Source organism: Gymnoscopelus braueri (assembly GCF_963280865.1).
Source record: "Gymnoscopelus braueri genome assembly, chromosome: 6".
Classification (NCBI taxonomy): domain Eukaryota; kingdom Metazoa; phylum Chordata; class Actinopteri; order Myctophiformes; family Myctophidae; genus Gymnoscopelus; species Gymnoscopelus braueri.
The window spans coordinates 39,270,452-39,289,271 of NC_137607.1; the positions used below are offsets into that span (position 1 = coordinate 39,270,452).

General features: G+C 39.8%; 2 protein-coding genes across 3 annotated transcripts; one reads left to right on the forward strand and one right to left on the reverse strand.

Annotated features, from left to right (window-relative positions):
• Positions 1–483: 483 nt before the first annotated feature.
• Positions 484–6,397, reverse strand: LOC308086717 (uncharacterized protein). Its single transcript, XM_080430368.1, has 4 exons — positions 6,150–6,397; positions 5,406–6,033; positions 2,415–2,544; positions 484–1,982 (listed from the first exon to the last, which is right to left on the reverse strand). The coding sequence occupies exons 1-4, from the start codon at positions 6,214–6,216 to the stop codon at positions 1,260–1,262; spliced, it is 1,548 nt and encodes a 515-aa protein (XP_080286494.1). The 5' UTR covers positions 6,217–6,397; the 3' UTR covers positions 484–1,259.
• Positions 6,398–6,604: 207 nt separating this feature from the next.
• Positions 6,605–18,626, forward strand: LOC308086281 (afadin- and alpha-actinin-binding protein-like). Of its 2 annotated transcripts, none has more exons than XM_080429765.1 (14): positions 6,605–6,684; positions 8,388–8,489; positions 9,023–9,192; positions 11,665–11,868; positions 12,407–12,517; positions 12,624–12,759; positions 12,888–12,963; positions 13,159–13,318; positions 14,422–14,569; positions 15,506–15,642; positions 16,567–16,740; positions 17,111–17,228; positions 17,410–17,557; positions 17,660–18,626. In XM_080429765.1, the coding sequence occupies exons 2-14, from the start codon at positions 8,471–8,473 to the stop codon at positions 17,802–17,804; spliced, it is 1,746 nt and encodes a 581-aa protein (XP_080285891.1). In that variant the 5' UTR covers positions 6,605–6,684; positions 8,388–8,470; the 3' UTR covers positions 17,805–18,626. The 2 variants fall into 2 exon arrangements, with proteins under 2 accessions (XP_080285891.1, XP_080285890.1); XM_080429764.1 differs by having other exon boundaries at positions 14,419–14,569; positions 17,660–18,625.
• The last annotated feature ends 194 nt before the right edge of the window (positions 18,627–18,820 follow it).

The following is an 18,820-nucleotide window of genomic DNA, read 5'->3' on the forward strand; positions in this document are numbered from 1 at the left end:
TGACACACACACACCAGTGGTGGAAACTGAAAGTACATTTACTCAAGTACTGTAAGTACAATTTTGAGGTATTTCTACTTCACATCTCAGAGGCAAATATTGTACTTTTTACTCCACTCCAATTATTTGACAGCTTTAATTACTAGTAACTTTGCAGATTTACATGACAAAATGTATAGTAACTAATTACTTTGGTTAATGTAGAAAGATTTTGACACATTTTGAAAACAAGTTGTGAAATGGGACATTTTGCATGAGCACTTTTACTTTTGGTACTTTACGTATATTTTGATGCTAATATTTTTGTACTTTTACTCAAGTGACATTTTGAATACAGGACTTTTACTTAACACACTTGAGTACTTTTTCCACCACAGACATACGCTCGCACACACACACTTTTTGTGATATGATTGCAACATAATTTCAGAATTGTATTGAATTGAATAATTTGAGAAATTGGGGCATACTTTATTTTAGACAATGTTTAATAAAAAAAGGTCAGAAAAGCATACGAAGCAAACTCCTAACACTGAACATTTTCCCCCTTTCTTTAGTGCCACTTTAGTGAGATACACATTTTGCTGACACACAACACAGATTACAAAAATAACCCATTAAAACCGGGAAAGCATCCGTGTCATTTTAGATTTTAGCGTTGGCTATTCAAAAATCACAGATATACAAGCTCTTGAACATTTTGAAAAATATTGTAAGAACTACTGGTTTAGAAGGCATTTGTAGAATCAGCCTCAGGCCTTAAATGGGACAATCTGAAGCTCCAAATATAACCCACGTGAACACATTGATCATGTTGACTCCTCATATTTGTTACCCATGTACAGTTGTCATTGCTTATTGTGATGTGTTGCAATATACTGTAAGTGCAGTACACAATGTTTTGTCCTTATTGTATGCTAGCAAACCGCATTTAACGGTTATTAAATGGTTACAACTTTGTGCTTTTCTCCCCCCCCCCAATGTCAGTATTTTAAATGTAACCACATGTATCCTAGCATCCCTATTCTGGGGCGAACATTCACCAAAAATAGCAATCTGGTATTTTCAGCGAAGATATTTGGCATTGGCGTGGAGAAAAAAGCCGGGGCCTGTGGTTCACATATTTAGCTCCAAGCACCTGAAATCAAACAATCAAAACTTGAGGAGTTTCTTTGCAGTGATGATGCGGAGGAAAGCACCGCCAGACAGCATAGCACAGCATTGACCTTACACTAACACGACCAGGCATTACCGAGGGCTCAGTGCTGATAGTTCACCAGCTTGCATGCCACTGTGAACATCTGATTCAGGCTGTTGGCATTAGACAGGGGGACGATAGACTTGAACAACTGGTAGTCCCTCACTCTGTGAAACATCTGATCAATGTACAGCCTCAGGAGTTTGGTGGATCTCTTCATCTTGTACACCAAAATCTCTTTTTCCTTCGACAAGAAAGGCAGCTGATGGACCTTGCACGACACAAAGTCGTCCACGTTGAGGCTCTCGTCAACCATTATGGCTGTGTTTGGGGTCAGTAAAGGGATTATTCCTGACCTCCGAAAAACCTCTTCATCACTTAAGGAACCAGGGAAGACAGTGGACACAAAGGTGACCAAGCCGTGGGGTGCCATGCCCACCATTGCCTTGAGAGTGGTGTCGCATTCATGCTCAGCGAAAAGCAGCTCGTCCTCCTTTTCCTCCCAGTGAGAGAGAGGCGTTCGGCAACGGAACTCCATGAAATCGATGACCACCTGGGTGTCCGGGAAGTACTGGAACTCCACAGGCAGGTGAACTCTGATGATCTCCTTGGATATCCAAATGGGTACAGAGGCCAAAAATGCGTAGAGGAAGTTAGCCCAGGATCTCGTGATTAGGTTTGCACGGGAATACTCCACCTTGAAAAGCTGTGCCAAATCCAAAAGCTCGAGACCCTGAACCAGGCGAGCCATAAACAGGAAGAACTCGTCTATTTGTGACAGGGGCTGGAGAGACACACACAAATTATCACATGTAGCTATTAAATCGCTAAATAGACACATAAAATAACACATAAAATAACATTTGAGCTGCGTAGGTCACTTGCAACAGTCTCGTGTAGCCAGACGAACAGAGGAGAAAACCAGCACTAACAATTCTATGCCCACTGCTTGGAAAACCAATTCGGATACCACCCCAATATGACAGACTACCCTAAAGTCTTTGTACTGGTAATGTGATCCCATTATTTCTTAAATTTATGTACGTTTTCACCCATACACATTTTTCTGTCCCCAGATATACAGTAGGCAGAGATCTCCGATTGCCTGGCTACTCGAGACTACACTTGCAACGACTTAACAGAATATAAATGCAATTGTTAGGTGTAGGCAGCAGACCCTAAATTATAATTAGACAGTAGTATAGTGGGAATTTACCGATAGTCCATCAGGTGCAGCTAGCACCTTCCGATTTCTTTTTCCTTTGTAAGCATTACAATATTCCATTTGTGAAGCTGCTGGCTCAAGCACTTGCCAGAAGGCCATAAAATGGTTATATGTGGGAAACCTGCAACAACAAAAAGAAACGGATTTGGATTTATCATATTATAGATTGCATTTTGTCACTCTGCTCAAATTCAAGGGAATTGTGCGTGTCTGTTAGTGTGTGTGTGTATATGAGAGCAATCTGGGAACCCATCGTCAAAAAAAAGGAAAAACAGCGTCTTGTTTTTCACTTGTTTGGACATGCCTTCAGCCCTCCACTTCCGGTGGTGCGCCTATGTTTTCATTCCCACTAACAATATTTCTCCACGGAACACTAACGCCATTTCTCCCAAAGAACATGGATCGTTTTGGTTATAAGCCCACATGTTTCTATGATGAAAGAGCAAGTTAAAATGTTACTAACTTTCCGTGGTTTTGTCGGCTTCGAGGACGCTATTGTTAAATGAGTTTCGGTTTGTTTCAAGTGGGAAGCGAGCGCGCAGATGTAAATCCCGCCCACTACATTTGATTGGGTAAAGAGCGGCCTGCTTCCTGATCTGAAGGCCCGCCCACTTGTAGCCAATGTGCATAGGTTGTCAACGGGGCTCCCGACAGATTCAAGCGCAGCGAGTCTGAATCTGTTCTTGAGAGATTAATATGAGAGAGAGCGAGAGCGAGCGAGATGGATGGACATATTTAGTGATATCTCTCCACCTGGCCGGACAGCTGAAGGCCGGATATTATGTTTTCGCCCCTGTCCTTTTGTGTGTCTCTTTGTTTGTGTGTCCGTCCGTCTGGGAAAAGCTAATCTCCAGAGTGATGTGTCGGTCATGATCGATTCGTTCATAAGAACTAGTTCTTTGACGTGAACGAACACGTTCACTTCTTGAAACTGTTACGTTCACGATTTCGTTCATGCCCCCCCCCTTTACACATTATATTACAAAGAAGATGGTGCAATTAGATCGTGAATGACAGTGCTGTGTTTCTGAACAGACGGTGCAGTCACGTCAGTGGGATCAGATGCACACAGTTGCATGCAGTTAGCGTAGTGCATCGCATACGCTCCGCCGGGACTGGAAGCGCTACTGAACGAGAACGTGAACGAATCATTTGAACGAATCTTTGCCGTGAACGTGAACGAAATAGTTCGTTCACCGAAATGAACTGTTTTTCCCACCACTAATCTCCAGCACGGCTGGAGCGTTTGACGTGAAACTTTGCACGCACACTCCCAGTTTTTAATTATTGAACCGTAGGTCATGATTGTATGACCTGCGGTTCAGGAGTTATAAGCCAAAACATGAAGTGGCATGTTATAGCGTCACCCTGAGGCAGATTAAAAAATGTGGTGCAGGGGTTCTTCCTTGGCCTTCTGGGAGAGAGCGTGCAAAGCTTCATGCTGATCGGTCCAACGGTGCCGGAGATTAGCTGTTCACTCACGGACGGATAGACAGGGGCGAAAACATAGTGTCCGGTCTTCGGCCGTCCACACTAAGGCCATCCGGGCCTGGCAGACATAATAAATGCACTTGCATTATGTACACAGAAAGTTTAGCATGTACATTAGCATAGCATATAAACTTCTCACAAAGATTTTGGAAACTTAACTTCAATCAAGGCAATTATTTCTCCCCTTCAATAATTCCAATTGGTATTGTATTTTATATCATTTTTATCGTTGATTAGTCACCTTTACAACAAGGTATAACTTGTAAGGATCGTGCAATCGTGGAATGAGCAACACAGCTAAACAAAATGAGGCTTCTGTAGGTAATCACTGTCATTTTCAGCGACACCCTGGCAGGTGTGTGCCAGTCATAGGTGTGTGACTGGCACCTGAGCATGGGTTCTGCAACTTTGTCGAGTTTTTATGCTCCAAGCAGCAACACTGCCCCCATGGACAGATGCCACCTTTGTCCCTCCAGGATAAGGCCCGTGCCCGGTGCAATAGGGCAAGTGGAAGCTGATGTTCCATTACGCAGAGTGGTAGCATTATTTGGTGTCAGCCCTGGTACCATAACTCATTTCCACCTCGTTGTAAAGGTGACTAATCAACAATAAAAATGATAAATCCGAAGAAATACGATACCAATTGGTATTATTGAAGGGGAGAAATAATCGACAAGGTGTTTTATATTCCACTGTGCAATTATGTTCACAGGTAACCTTGCTCTATACCGCAACACCTGATTTCTTTTTAGTTGCACATTGAGGTTCCGCTTCGCAGAGGATGTAGCCTTGGATCCACATCCGGTTCACTGCTAGTGACAAGTCTAGACTTGGATTATGCTAAAAGTTACTTTCAAAAGGATCCTTGGCTAAAAAGCCTTATATGCCATAATACATTAAAATTGCCCTCTTTAACTGAAATTAAAAACACCTTAAATATTGTATTTATTTTAGAAACAGTTCATCTTTTACTCAAGAGAGACAATGCCCGTCGCAAGTTGATGATGTCATTTGTCCATGTGTGGTCCAGCCCTTCAATGTGTGGAATGCATGTGCAAATAAAACATATTTAAAATGTTGATTTGATGCTCAAATTAACCTTAGGAAGTATTAAGTTGTTTTTTATTTGCAAATGCATTCCATAAATTCCATAATGAAGTTTACTGAGGACTTTGGAGGTGGTGCCATGGAGGATACTGTTGCAATAGTCGCGGCGGGATGTAAGCATGGATGAGTGTTTCAGCTAAAGAGAGTGACAGAGAGGGCCGGGGATCCTTTTAAGAAAAGCATTAACTGTAAAAGTTTTTGAAAGCAACACAACCAGTTGCTCAGGACAAACTGCCCCAGGAGGTAATAGTGGCAAGTGGCAACAAAAAAGACCGGAGGTGATTGTACTTGTAGACGTTAGCAGTTTGGTGGAACATACGGATGTTTTGTCATATTTAATGCCAGGTTTTATTTATGAAATCAGTGAATTTATAGGTTACCTACCTTGTATAGAACTGGATTGCATCATCCGAATCCGCAAATCTTAGAACACTGTAACGCTCTCTAAGAGCTACTTCCTCCAGCTTTTTACATTCTTCTAGAAGCTTGTCACGCTGCATTCTGAGCAGTGTCAGTTTTATATCGTTTGACTCTTTACAATAGTTGTGTTCAGAAGCCGCTAAGTAAACTGCTGGCGGTGGGCACTGGAAGCAAGACGGTATTACACCTAGTTTCAGACACTTTGTTCCTCCAGACACTTTAGACGAATGGTAATCCTCGGGTTGGAAATGCTCCTCACATACATACGTACGGGCTCTTTTGATACTGAAGGCTTGGTCTTCATCTCGTTTGATCGCACAAACCCACTTTTTTCTCGTTTCGATGTCATCCGGAAAGTTATGAAAAGCGAGATGTGGTTGCTGTCTCTTTGAAAAAGTGCAACGAGGAACACAGCATCTGCTATTAATCCTTAAAACTTTTGCAAGGGCCCTTGGCTTGCAAATGGAGGCGCCATCTTGATTGGCTTGTGTTTGAGTTTTCCTCGTTTCAGCATGGTTAGACTCAGATTGACTTGGCTGGCGGAAAGTAGATTGCTTGGAGACTGGCAGTAGCTTGACATTTATGTTGAAACCTGAAATGACATATAAATGTAGCAGGCAAATGTAATCAGCAAAGTATCAGATTAAAGAGTCAAAGTGCTCATTTCAAACAACTTGCCATAGAATATAATATTATCCATATCTTTACCTGCAAGAGAAGGGTTTCCCAAGTGCAGGGCCGTAAAATGATGTATCTTCTCATCATGACCATCCATTTCTGCCTTGCTGTCTGATAGCTTTCAGAACCAGCAATGTCCTTCTTTTGGGATGTCTTTCACAGCTAGGCAACAGTGCAACGCAAATGTAATGCTTTTGAGCTAAATTTTTAACACAAAAAACAATAACTTAAATTGTCAAAACGAGAGCCCGTGCAAGTCTTTCCCAGTGTTTGTTGACTACAACAACAACACGGACGGATGTAGGAATTTAGGAAAGAGGCGCTAAAATGACTACTTCCGTCGCACTTCCGTATACTTCATCATTCAGTGACGACTTCCGTTGAAAGCGGAAGTTTGAAAAGGGTCACGTGTTTGGTTGCCTGGGAAACGGAGGAGCCAATGATAGTGACGTTTGATTTGTCAGCAGTCAGTCGTGTTTTGTATGTACGCCGTGCGGTGGATCCAGACCAGCTGAGAAGAGAAGACAGACAGTGGAGAATATTAACTGATATAAACGTTTAATAAGTAAGTAATTAAAGCAAACAAGTTGTGTTCTGTGAAGCTAAAAGCTGTGTGGTTTCAATGCCAGGTCTGTGGTGGTGAATGAAAGCCGTTAACATGCCATTTTAAGCCGTGGTGCCACGGGTATGCATGAAGCAACGCCGTGCAAAACCCGTCGTACCCTGGAGGAATAATTATGTGACAGACGTTTTAGGTGAGGTGAGGAATTTGGCACCAAGCGATGTAAAAACACAAAGTTAAGGCTTCTTCAGAGCACTGTGTCCTTGGCGCTGAATACGTTGTCACTCCGCAGTTACTTAAATGTAATAGTAGCACCGACTGATCCACAGGTTTGCATCATTATCTCGTATTCTCGGTCTGTGGTTATTTCGGTATTTTAACGTGACACGTTAGTTTTATTTTGATTGATTATACTGTATTAACAGCTTGCAAAAATATTTCAGAGGTACAAACTATCATAGATGTATTTTTTTAATTTATATTTTCATACGAAAGTAAAAGTCTATGACAGTCTTGATCCAATTAAGGCTAGTACAGAGGTATACAATAATGCTAAAAAGGATAACAGAAAAAGTCCTTAAAGGGCTTGTTTCCATTGTGGTCCTGTGTATTCAATTCAACATACACGAAATCATCAACACGTAGTAGCATGTTATTTTGAAAATGCGCAAACTAACAGAGTTTATAACTAGGTTTTAATAGCCATTACATTAAAGGTCATGTCCATTAATTAGGTCTTATTAGTTTGCTAAGTAGGTCTGTGACTTGTAAGCTTCGTAGCCAGGCATGCCATCTGTTCTCTCTGCCAAAAGGCTGGGTTGTTGTTGGGTGCTCGAAACACATGGCACTGGCAGCATAGTTGTTGCTTTTTCATTACTGAATAATTTAAACCCAGTGAATTAAGAATTTGGTTTTGTCATCCAGTTCTGTAATTTTGCACATGCATCAGTTGTTCCAGACAGAAACACCTGTAATGGTGTATACTGATTACTGAAGCTATCAGTTTACATCATTTTATATTTATTTATATAGCCTTTTGAAAAGAAGGACAAATTGTTTTTGGATTGTTACAAATGTAGATTTTTTTTTTCTTTTTCTTCATGCAGTTAAATCAGCATGTGTTTTGGATTAGAACGGTCAGATGGATGGTGATAAGAGCATTGTGTTGTTAAGATGTTGGCTTAAATCCAACTTGTAATGCTACAGTGGATTTTCATCACACAATCTCATCAAATGTATTGTCATGCCTCTGCACTGTGGAAGTACTGTATGAGTGCTGGTTCTTTCATATTTACCACTTTCTATGATTTTCCTTGCAACAATTACATTTTTGGAATAAATGATGTAGGCAAAATTAGTCTCTTTTGCGTGTATGCCATAACTGGACTTGGACATTTGGACTATAGAATTTCTCCACCCATCGGACGACAAGAGCGTTCTTTGCTTGAGTAAATTAAATGCGCAAGAAATCTTGGAATAAATCCTGCATTCTTTCAGAGGATATAGAGTGCAGATGCAGAAGTGTATTCACTTACTGCTTACGATCAATCATTTGGCCTTTCTTAATCAGCTCTTCCTCCCTCCCTCCCTCCCTTGTTGTTTAGGCTGCAGCATGTTTCTCTTACCCACAGTGCATCTATCACAGTCAACCCTTGTAATCCAGACAGTGTTGAATTGGCACTGCTAATCTGACATGTCTATTTCAGTCTGCCTGCATCTATGAGTTTGCAAGTCGAGTGTGTCCTGCACATGTAGTGGATAATTCAGGACCAGGAACTGCACTGCAGTGATGCCAGTGTCTTCCCTTGGTGAGTAATCTGTTAAAGATTTTGGCCTGGAGAAATGTTGTTGACCAGCAGCACTAATGCATTTGTAGTAGCATTTTACTGCTAGTGTGTACAAACATTTGTCAGTTGTAATATATAACAACGTAATAGTTATCCCAACATTTCACTTGTCACACATGTCACACATGTACACACTCAAAGAAGAGACTAAATTGTTCTGAAATGTTAATACAATGTTGTCATCATGCATTGGTTTCTTAGCTTTAGCCAAAACGTTGAAGTGCTCTGTCTACTACAGTAGTTTATAAGAACAGTCTCATCCTCTATATATCCAGCCTTGTGCGTAAGGAAAAGGTTAAATCGACACACATGACGGATCAGTGCTATTAATATATGCTATTTCTGTGCCATGGGTAACCTCAATTCCTGGCCACCCACTGCATTGCTTTTGTGGTGCAAGAACAAGACTGTCCTATGCCTTTACTAACTGCATACTAGTTTATCAACATAGGCCCAGATATCTGCTTGACAACAGACATTCTTTCACCCTGCAGATTTCAAGGACGTTCCTGGCGGCTCTTTCAAATGTAGAATGTCTCCCTTGAGACAGTTCAGCCAATCGTCAGTGCCAGTGCTCTCCCTGCCATTGCACAGAAACCAATACATGCTTGGCTCCTTTTGCACAGTGGACAACGTGCCAGAATGTTTATCATGCATCAACCAGGTCAGTAACCTTATGCTATTATAATAGTCACACTTAATTCATAATGCTTTTGTGTTTTTGAAAACCATGACGGGAGTTTTATGCTAGAATAACGTGATTAAAATGAAACTAATCAGACATGATTTTTAAAGTAAAAGAAAGCAAAAAGTTTTGATTTCAACAGTTGCATTCTTTTTTTCCCTTTTTTTAAAAACAATATATTTATTGGCATTTTCAATTATATAACATAACAATATGGCTCTTGTGTTAAATGTCTATAAATAATCAAAGAAAAACAGAGCAAATAGAATACATACACATACATAATAACAATATGAAAAACAAAAACAGAATAATAAAAAAAAAAACATTACAAAAACATCAGAAAAAACAGATCATAATCATAAACAGTCATATTTTTTCTTCCCACATTACAAAGTAGCAGAACCATCTATTAACACACGTCCCAAAGGATTACCTTCCATAAACTGTATGAACTGTCCCCAAATTTCTTGAGAGATGGCAGATTTCTTTTTAATGGCAAAGGTCAGCTTCTCAAGTGCAAGACAATTTGATAATTCTCTATACCATTGTCTAATGTCTGGCTTATCTGGGTTTTTCCAAAAGAGTGCAATTGTATGTTTAGCCTGGAGAAGAGGGTATATAATCATACTCTTTTTTTTACTGTTAATTTTGAGATTATCAGGAAATATGCCCAGAATGCACAGCTGTTGGCAGATAGGAATATCTTCTGAGACTATCTGGGATAATATACCAAGTACCTCTTTCCAAAACTTCATGATCTCTGGGCATTGCCATAAACAGTGAAATAATGTACCCTTCTCCACATTGCATTTTACACATTGGTCTGGTGTATTAGGATCAAAATTATGAAGTAGAGAAGGATTAATATACGTTCGCATCAGCCATTTGTACTGTAATAACTTGTATCTGGTATTGATTGTCTGCGTTTGAGCTTTATAGCAAACCTTCTGCCAATCTTCAACGCTTATTTCTACATTTAGATCACTGCACCAGGCCAACCGTTGCATTCTTATATTTGACTGCGGTAAAGTAGTAGTAAAGCTGTCAGATTTAAGTATGAACATCCAGCATAGATGCTCACCATACCGATCTTTTGAGGTTTGTTTTTATGTCTGTTCTGTTCATTGAGCAGTGCACTTACACAGAACATAAAACATTTAAATAACAGTATTCAAATGAGCTCTATTGTCCCTCAAACAATCAACATGCTTGATGTTGAGATTTTTTATTATGATGAAGTTTGAAGTATCCATGAATATCTGTGGCTATATAACCTCCTCTCGAACAATTTCCACGGACGAAAAACATTACAGGCCAGAACATTGCGCTACATAAAGACACAAACAACAGTGTGGAAAATTAAGGCAAAGTTGTTTGCTCAGTTGCCAAAAGACATAACAAACGTGATAAGGGAGCCACCAGTAAAAGCAGTACACAAACTATTTAGGGTAGGCCTTGTGTCATAAAAAATACTGTTGAAGGCACAAATAGATAAGCTGAGAACATACTATGTGGATAGTCTCCCATAGCCAGACAACTATTCCACAATCTCCGAATGCCATATAGAGTCTGAAAGTACACCTCCCGAAATCTGAGAACGGAAGCTGTCATCTGTTCTTAATTTCCGTTCACGGAAATATATTAAAAAATTGCTTTACATTTTTTGCGAGGCTACTATGTGGATACATACAACATGGTGTATACCTGGAGGGCTTCTTCAGGTAAATCTGTCAATAATGTGTATTTATACATTTAGAATCTTCCCAACATTTCTATTTGTGCCTTCTATGTTTTAGGACAGCAAGTACCGTAAAACATTGCTTCTGTTTTGCATTTACTGGTCGCACTGTCACCCTGTCGTGGGGATTATACTAATCACGCGGAAGGTGAATGTATAAGTCAAAGTTTATTGCGACATCCAAAAGCAGGAAAAGCAAACACTCTCCAACACTCTATTCTGTCCTGTACCCAAGGCCTAGACAACAAGAAAGCCCCCATCAGGGCAAAAGCACCCTCAGAGGACTAATCTCTGACCCCTCTTAAAGTTGTCCACTCACACAGAGTAGCTGCCCTTGAATGGTCTATATGTAGAGATACTACACTAATAGACTTTATAACAACAATGTCTTAAGCTGACAGGTTAAGTTGAGAATAGAAGTATAGAGCAGTCCTTGTCCAGAATCAGCTGTTACCTGCCCTTCATGAACAAATGGCAGCAGCAGGGGTTTATGACTGGCCCCTAATTTGGAGCAACAGAGCCCCAAAACAAGGTTTCAATACAATGAATACGGTACAGACAAAGACACAAAGTAATAATAGTATGAAATATTTCCCTTACATCCCATATCCCGTTTGCTTCAATAGATGCCAGAGAAAACACTGCATGGCAACATTGTAGCCAATTTGAAACATCATGTCCCTCTTTTTGTCTCTGTGCCCCTTTTCCAGGAACTGTCCTCCCTTGGCCTCCCATCGGTTTGGACAGAATCCGATGGGAGCTCAGAGCTTAATGTGGTGGCTGTGCTCAACAGCATGTATGACCTGATTCAGTTGTACCGCAGGGGCCTGCGCACCTTGGAAGACATGGAAGTGGAGCAGCTCAAGTCGAGCAGCAGCGCGGACTGCCTGCAGCTTAGCAACACTCGGCTAAAGGTGAGCCCAACCCCATGAGCATCCACATCCAGAACATAACCATCACTGCATACCAAAACTATAATTTTGGCAAACAGAAAACGCCATTACGCTAGTTAGAGGAGGATATTTTCACTAGCACTACAACTTGCAATAGCTAGTAACAATAACAGGAAATGGTAATGGATTTGGAATCAAATCCCCCATGACACCAAAACTGTAGAAAACCACACAGGAAAACAATCATTTCATAATTTGTGTGTTTGATTTGATTGATTGAATACTTAATTAGCAGTTTGCAAAAAAAAAGCAGAGGAAACTACAGTTCAAGGTCTGCTAAGAGGATTTTAAACCCAAGAAAGCCTATGGCTTGTTTCCATTGGGGTCCTTTGTAACCTGTCAATACTCACGTCTTCCTGTCAATACAGAGCTATGAAGTTACATCTGAGTGATCAAATCAGATTAGACTGCGTTTATTTCAGCTGATCATTTATTGTTCATTCTAATGGTTGTATTGATTTATTTTTGCCCATACTCCCTGTGCCATCCTATGATCTAGGATCAAGTTGAACTTTGCAAAAGGGAAAACACAGGACTCCTTGAGAGAGAACGTCAGCTACAGCTGAAAGTGAAGAGCGTACAAAACTGCCTGAAAAATGAAAAAGAAGAGGTAATGGGACTTGTGTTGTTTTGTGTTGAAAATAAATGTTCCTCATTTTCTGGTTTCATTTGGAAAATACCGTTTTACAATGCCATTTTAATTGCTTTCTTGTCAGGTGCAAAAACTTCAGCATATTATTGCAAACCGGGCCAGTCAGTACAATCATGATATGAAGAGGAAAGAAAGGGAATTCAACAAACTCAGAGAGCGTTTGAATCAACTCCTAGTTGACAAAAAGGAGAAGAAACAAGGTTTAATGGAAAATCTTTTAGGCCTAAATCTGGCTTGAATTTGCACCTATTTAGCAATTATGACAACTTTATACATTGTTAACATTTTTGCAATTTGTTTTTCTGTTTCACTGACCTTTCACTTTCAGCCATTGACATATTAAATTACATTGGAAGAGCTGATGGGAAAAGGAGCCGCTGGAAAACTGGAAAAACAGAGATCAAGTAAGTGTTTTCGTCTTAACAACCCTCTTTTAGTGTTCTTTAAGCCCCCCCAAAAAAAATCTGTAATCAAATACATTCTTATACAGCTTGCTTTGTAGATGTAGAATATGCTATTGTGAACTTTCTTACCACATCATAAATGAATAAAAATATAGGTCGATACTGTATATGTTTTAATCCATTGATCATCCTAAGACATGAGGCGGAGATGTACAGGACTCTGCTGAGTGACTACGACAGCCGTCAGAAAGACCTGTTGCTGGAAAACGCAGAGCTGAAGAAAGTGTTGCAGCAGATGAAGAGAGACATGATGTCAATTTTACGCTCAAAGAAACCAACACCGAAACCAGGACAGGTTGGACAAGTTCTTTTCTTTTTTTTTACCCTTCTCTTTTCACAGTCTTCCCATTGTGTTCTATGTGTTCTATCTATCTTCTTTTTTTCCTAGTTATATATATCTTTTTGTTACTTAACCCCTTGACCTGAGGCCGATTCTACAACAACAAGTTTTCTGAAAAACGTATGTCGCTATATCATTGGTGCTCAAACTTATTTTTATGTCAAGGACCCCCAATTTTTTGTACAGGGACCCCCAGAAGCAAAGAGTTGAGTAAAACATTTTCACTTTAAAAGAATATATATATATGTATTCAAAGATTTGCACAAATGTTCACGATTTTTTAAAAATAGCAGATTTACAAGCTCGTACGTTTACAAGTGACTCGCTATGAGCTTGTATATCTGCTATTTTTGTAATAGTTCAAGTATAAAATAATGGTTAAAATCTAAAATGACACGGAGGCTTTCCCGCTCTTAACCCATTTAGACCGGTTGTAACCTTTACTTTGTTATACCTTTCAATCCGGGAGCCACCTCTTTGTCTCATTAGTTGTTGCTATACATATAGCAACATAATTCTTTATTTATTTTTTTAGTAAGAATTTGAACATTTTAAGAAAACTTAGGTTAGGTTTTAGAAGGCGTTTTTAGAATCGGAATCAGGGCTAAATGGGTTGTTAATGAGTTAATCTTGAGAGGCATTGCTCCCACTTAACCCCATATAATTTATAACGACTACAGATTCCACACACAAAACTAGAGATGGAAATGTATTTACAAAATGTATTTTAACATGATAATATTTGTTTTCCCAAAATTCACTTTCTTTTCTTTTTTATTTTTTTTGTGATGTGAGGAATTGCTAAAGTGACTGGTAGAGAGACAGAGGTAGTTTACTGGATGATCCCACATGGCCCATATTTATGGTCCACAAGATTACAAACTGACAAAAATTACCGGGTTTGATGAAGGCTTAGAGAATGAAACGGGTTCAGCCTACTATAGTCAAATTATAGTATAACTGAGGCCAGACCCTTCTTTTTGGATGCTGCTGTTTTCCATTGACCTTTTGCAAGTCAAGTCAGTATATTGATTGGTCATTCCCATTTATTATAGCAGTCTGACTCGGAGGAAGAAGAGGAAGTGTTTGATTCCAGTAAGGACAGTGTAGAGTTGTCCTGCGTCCACGCCCGTGAAAAGCTGACCAACAGCATTCGCCTTCAGTGGAGGAGACTCAAGAGCCACGTGGAGAGACTGGACAGCCAAGGTAGTCTTCCTCACGCACTCAGGCGAATTCTGCTGTTATACCTTTTTCCTATTTTGTGTGTTGCTTTTTTTCCACATCCCTGAATTTTGTCATAGCAGATGGTTTAAAAAAATACGATAAAATACATTTGCCGAGCTGATGAGAGAGGACTTGTTTGAACTGAATGTAAACATGAAAGTCATGGATCTGCAGCAACCTCTACTGGTTGCTGTAGGAAAAGCAGTTTGCACTCCTTGCATGATTTTCTTACATGTAGTGCCCTCAAAACACTGGCAGCGCTGCTTCAGAAGGGCCACCGGTGTTTACAGAAGCAACGTGTGCTCTCCCGGCGAAGGTGGCTGTCTCCCTTGGCCTCAAGTGGGAGACAGACATGCCCCCCTTTGTTGTAGCATTCTGTGAATACTGGACCAGGATGCTAGGGCTCTTCTGCCCCTCCAGGAATACCAGACCATGGACTCTCAATGCAGATATCACCCAAATGTGATATCAAGTGGTTTAAACGCTATATACAAAAATGAACGCTATGTTCAAAACTATGTGTTGAAGGTAAGTTGATAACAGTACTATTGGGGGTTGTGAGATAAGCTGCTTTGACAACCTTCCTCTGCCTAGGCTGACCTGTACCAAGTGAAAGAGGGGATCTTATTGTTGAATCAGCAGTCATGGATCAGCAGCAACCTCTACTGGTTGATGTAGGAAAAGCAACTTAAACTCATTGCATACCAGTATTTTTCTTATCGTGTATGTGTTCTATCATAGCAATTTGGAGGTCAGCACTAAAATAGCTTGTGTGTGAATGGCAGAACTATCCTGATTTTTTTTTTTGGGGGGGGATTTTTTAACGATATCACCAGGCCAGCCCAAAGAAATGATAAACAAAATCACAAGGCTTGGTTGAACTAACAGTGTTATTCTGTTTGTATGTTGATTGTTCAGCATCTTTAGCACAGGTGGGTGAGCGGGCCAATATGAACACAATACCAAGGGAGGCTCATGAAAAAGAGATGGACAGACTGAACCTGGAGATCCAACAGTGCAAAGACTTTATTCATTCACAACAACAGTTACTACAGGTATGTGTGTAATACATTTACTTCTTACTATTGTTAATCTTTCAAGCAGCAATATGAGTTTGATCTACAGTGTGGTGGTGGCTAATACAAGATGAGCCAGGCTGGCATAACAATGATTTATTATTTGTTTGTTGAAATGCAGCAGTTGAAGTTAATAGAGTAGCCAATGGATTGTATGATGTATTTGAACCTTTTGAGTTTTTATTGAGGTGTATTTTGAAAACGATGGAAATTTTTACGGAAAATATCTATGATTGTAACTCGCTCTGTATTAGAGTGTCTGCTAAATGCCTAAATTGTAATTATGGTTTTCATTATTTACCAACACGCATGATCAAATATAATTATTCTTCGAGTGATTCATAGAGCACAAAAGTCTGACGTAATTTTCGCATCCTACCTGGGTCATATCCCCCCCCCCCCCATTCTGAATTCCCATAGACGTGTTTAATATCGCGTCAAAAAAAAAGAAGAGCACAGCAGTTTGACTCATATGGGTATGAAGCATCAACTGAAGGCGAGAAAACGCTAACGTTACCGCCGCCGAATTAATTAAATTTCCACCAGAAACAGACTGTATCAAATATGAGTGACTGACTATCGTAAACGATATAGTGCTAGCGCCGGGACAATTTGTAAATGTCTTTGTTTATATGAGACGATTCTAAGATGACCCAATGTTATTCTCCATAGAGAAATCATCTTCGTGACCCAGGGGATGAACGAGTAACTTCAGAACTTAGTTACTCTATTTCGCAGAAATGTGTCTTGATCAAAACACCTCTAAAGGGCTTAACAGTAAATTCCTGCACAGCAGAGAACCACGCCTCTCTAGCCGCTCTCCACTCTCGGCCCCAGTCAGACGGACAGAATCTGGTGGTGCTCTTGCAACATCATAGTTACACCTTCCCTCTGGTCTTGTAGCAGCAGCTGAGTTCTCCATGTGATGAAGAGACGGCATCGCTGTTGAACGACTGCTACATGCTGGAGGAGAAGGAGCGCCTCAGAGAGGAGTGGAAGACCCTTGGAGAGCAGAGAAGGAACTTGGAGAAAGAGAGAAGGAACTTCACTGAGGCAGCCATAAGACTGAGCCATGAGGTATGTTTAAAATCAAATAAAACATTGTAAAGAAAAAGTTAAAATGTGATGAATTAAATATCCTGTGTGGCAAATAAAGTGCTCTCATACATGTGTCATTATTGAGCGAACAGGTTTGTGGTAGTTACTCTTTTGTTCTGGACATTATTCTAATGTGCTTTTGCAAAGAAGTTAAGTCATCTTGAACCACCCACCAAGCAATTGGCATACACTTAAGAGAAAAAACACACAAAGAAATGAACCTGCTATCAAATGTTGTTGGTATATTCTTGGAAGAGGTCAGTTGTGTTATGTATAGAACATTGTGAATATTGCATGCTGAAATGGTATGACTTTTAGTCTCTTAACTTGTGTCCTGTCTAAATTGCAGAGGAAGTCTTTCGAGGATGACCGTGCAACATGGCTCAAACATCAGTTTTTAAACTTGACTCCCTTTGCGGACCCAAAGAAACCTCAGATGTCAAAGTCTAAAAGTGCCTTTTCAATATGTGAGTCATAAGATGAATACCATTTGAAATGTGTCCTGTTTACTTGGCGGTAACTGTTATTCGTTTGAACTAAGTTAGAATGTTTCACGGGCCAAGTTGGATATATCTAAGATCAGCTTACCTAATGGAAAAGTCTTCTGTCTATTTTTGTATTGAATCACAGTACCTAATTCCTTTACAGCTGAGCCAGATGGTAGTGCAGTGTCGGCTCCAGAATGGCTGAATGAATGTGAATCCCACACAAGCTTCTGCACACCCGAATGTGGCCCAGTTAAAACACCATCTACTTCAGACCTGCACCACCCTCATCACCTAATCCCAGAGAACAGGTACCAGTAGTTGCCCAACTGTCCATGTTGCAAGATTCTTGAAATGTTAACTAAATATATTGACAGCCGTTACATGATTGTGTGTTGATCTGTGTCTTCCAGCCCAAGCACAAACAAACCAAAGACGAGGAGTTTGTATATGCCAGAGACGAATGTCTTTCATAATGGTGAGGTTCATGCCCAGCAGTGGAACTGCAGGGACCACTGGAGCCTCACCCTGAATGATGACAAAAACAGCTCTATTTAAAGTCAGCAACTTCAATCATTGTGATCATAGAGACGATCCATATTCACAAAACATGTAATGCCATGTGTGCTATAAAGGAAGTACACCTGAATGGGAAATGCCAATGTTGAACATCATTCAATTCTTATCAATAATTTAAGCCAAAAAGGAGTTCAGGCAAACCCCTTGCGTTCTTTATTTTGGGTGATGGGTGACTTGAGTGATAACTTGTGTAATTTATTGTTATTTTCTTTTCTTTTTTTCTCCTTATTTTTTTAAAGCTTACTTTTATATGTTTAGATTGAATAATTAGTGCATTTGTATTTATTCATGTCTTTTGTTCCTGGAAATGTCATTGTCAAAGGTATTATTTCTATTATATCAATGTTTGGGCGGTGATATACTATGGGGTATTTTTGGCTGTGTAGATGGCCGATCAAAAAATAAAAGAACTGCTAATGTTAAATAACATTGTATTGACAACTTGGGGGCACTGTTGCACATCACTCCATATTAATAATACTGCCCCTAGTAATGATGTCATAGTCATTTTGTGAACTTGTTAAGTGACTATAATGTACAATGTTTTAGAATGTAGAAATGCTGCTGTTCTATTGAATGCAATAAGAAACTGTATGATTCATACACAGTATTGGGGCAAATCTTTACTGTTATAGTAACAACACTGCGTAGCGAGCAACACTAATAGGACTCAGGGGCTGCATGATTTATTTCTGTTTATGGGGATGAAAGGATGAGAAGTTTTACATTGTGTAGCAAAATCTTGTAAAATTCACACCACTCTGATTTAAATACAAACGTATCCCTTCAACTGTTTTTTATTTATTTCTACCAATATGATAATTGTTTTGTTTCCTGTTATTGTTAGTTGCAATGAACCAGTGAAATCATATGCTGGAGACAGACTTATGCATACAATGATTTATTAAGTATTGACATTTACAATTTGAAATATACTATTGACAATTTGAAATGTTTCCTGAAGTATAAATCTAGGCTGTCCACGCCACTGCAAC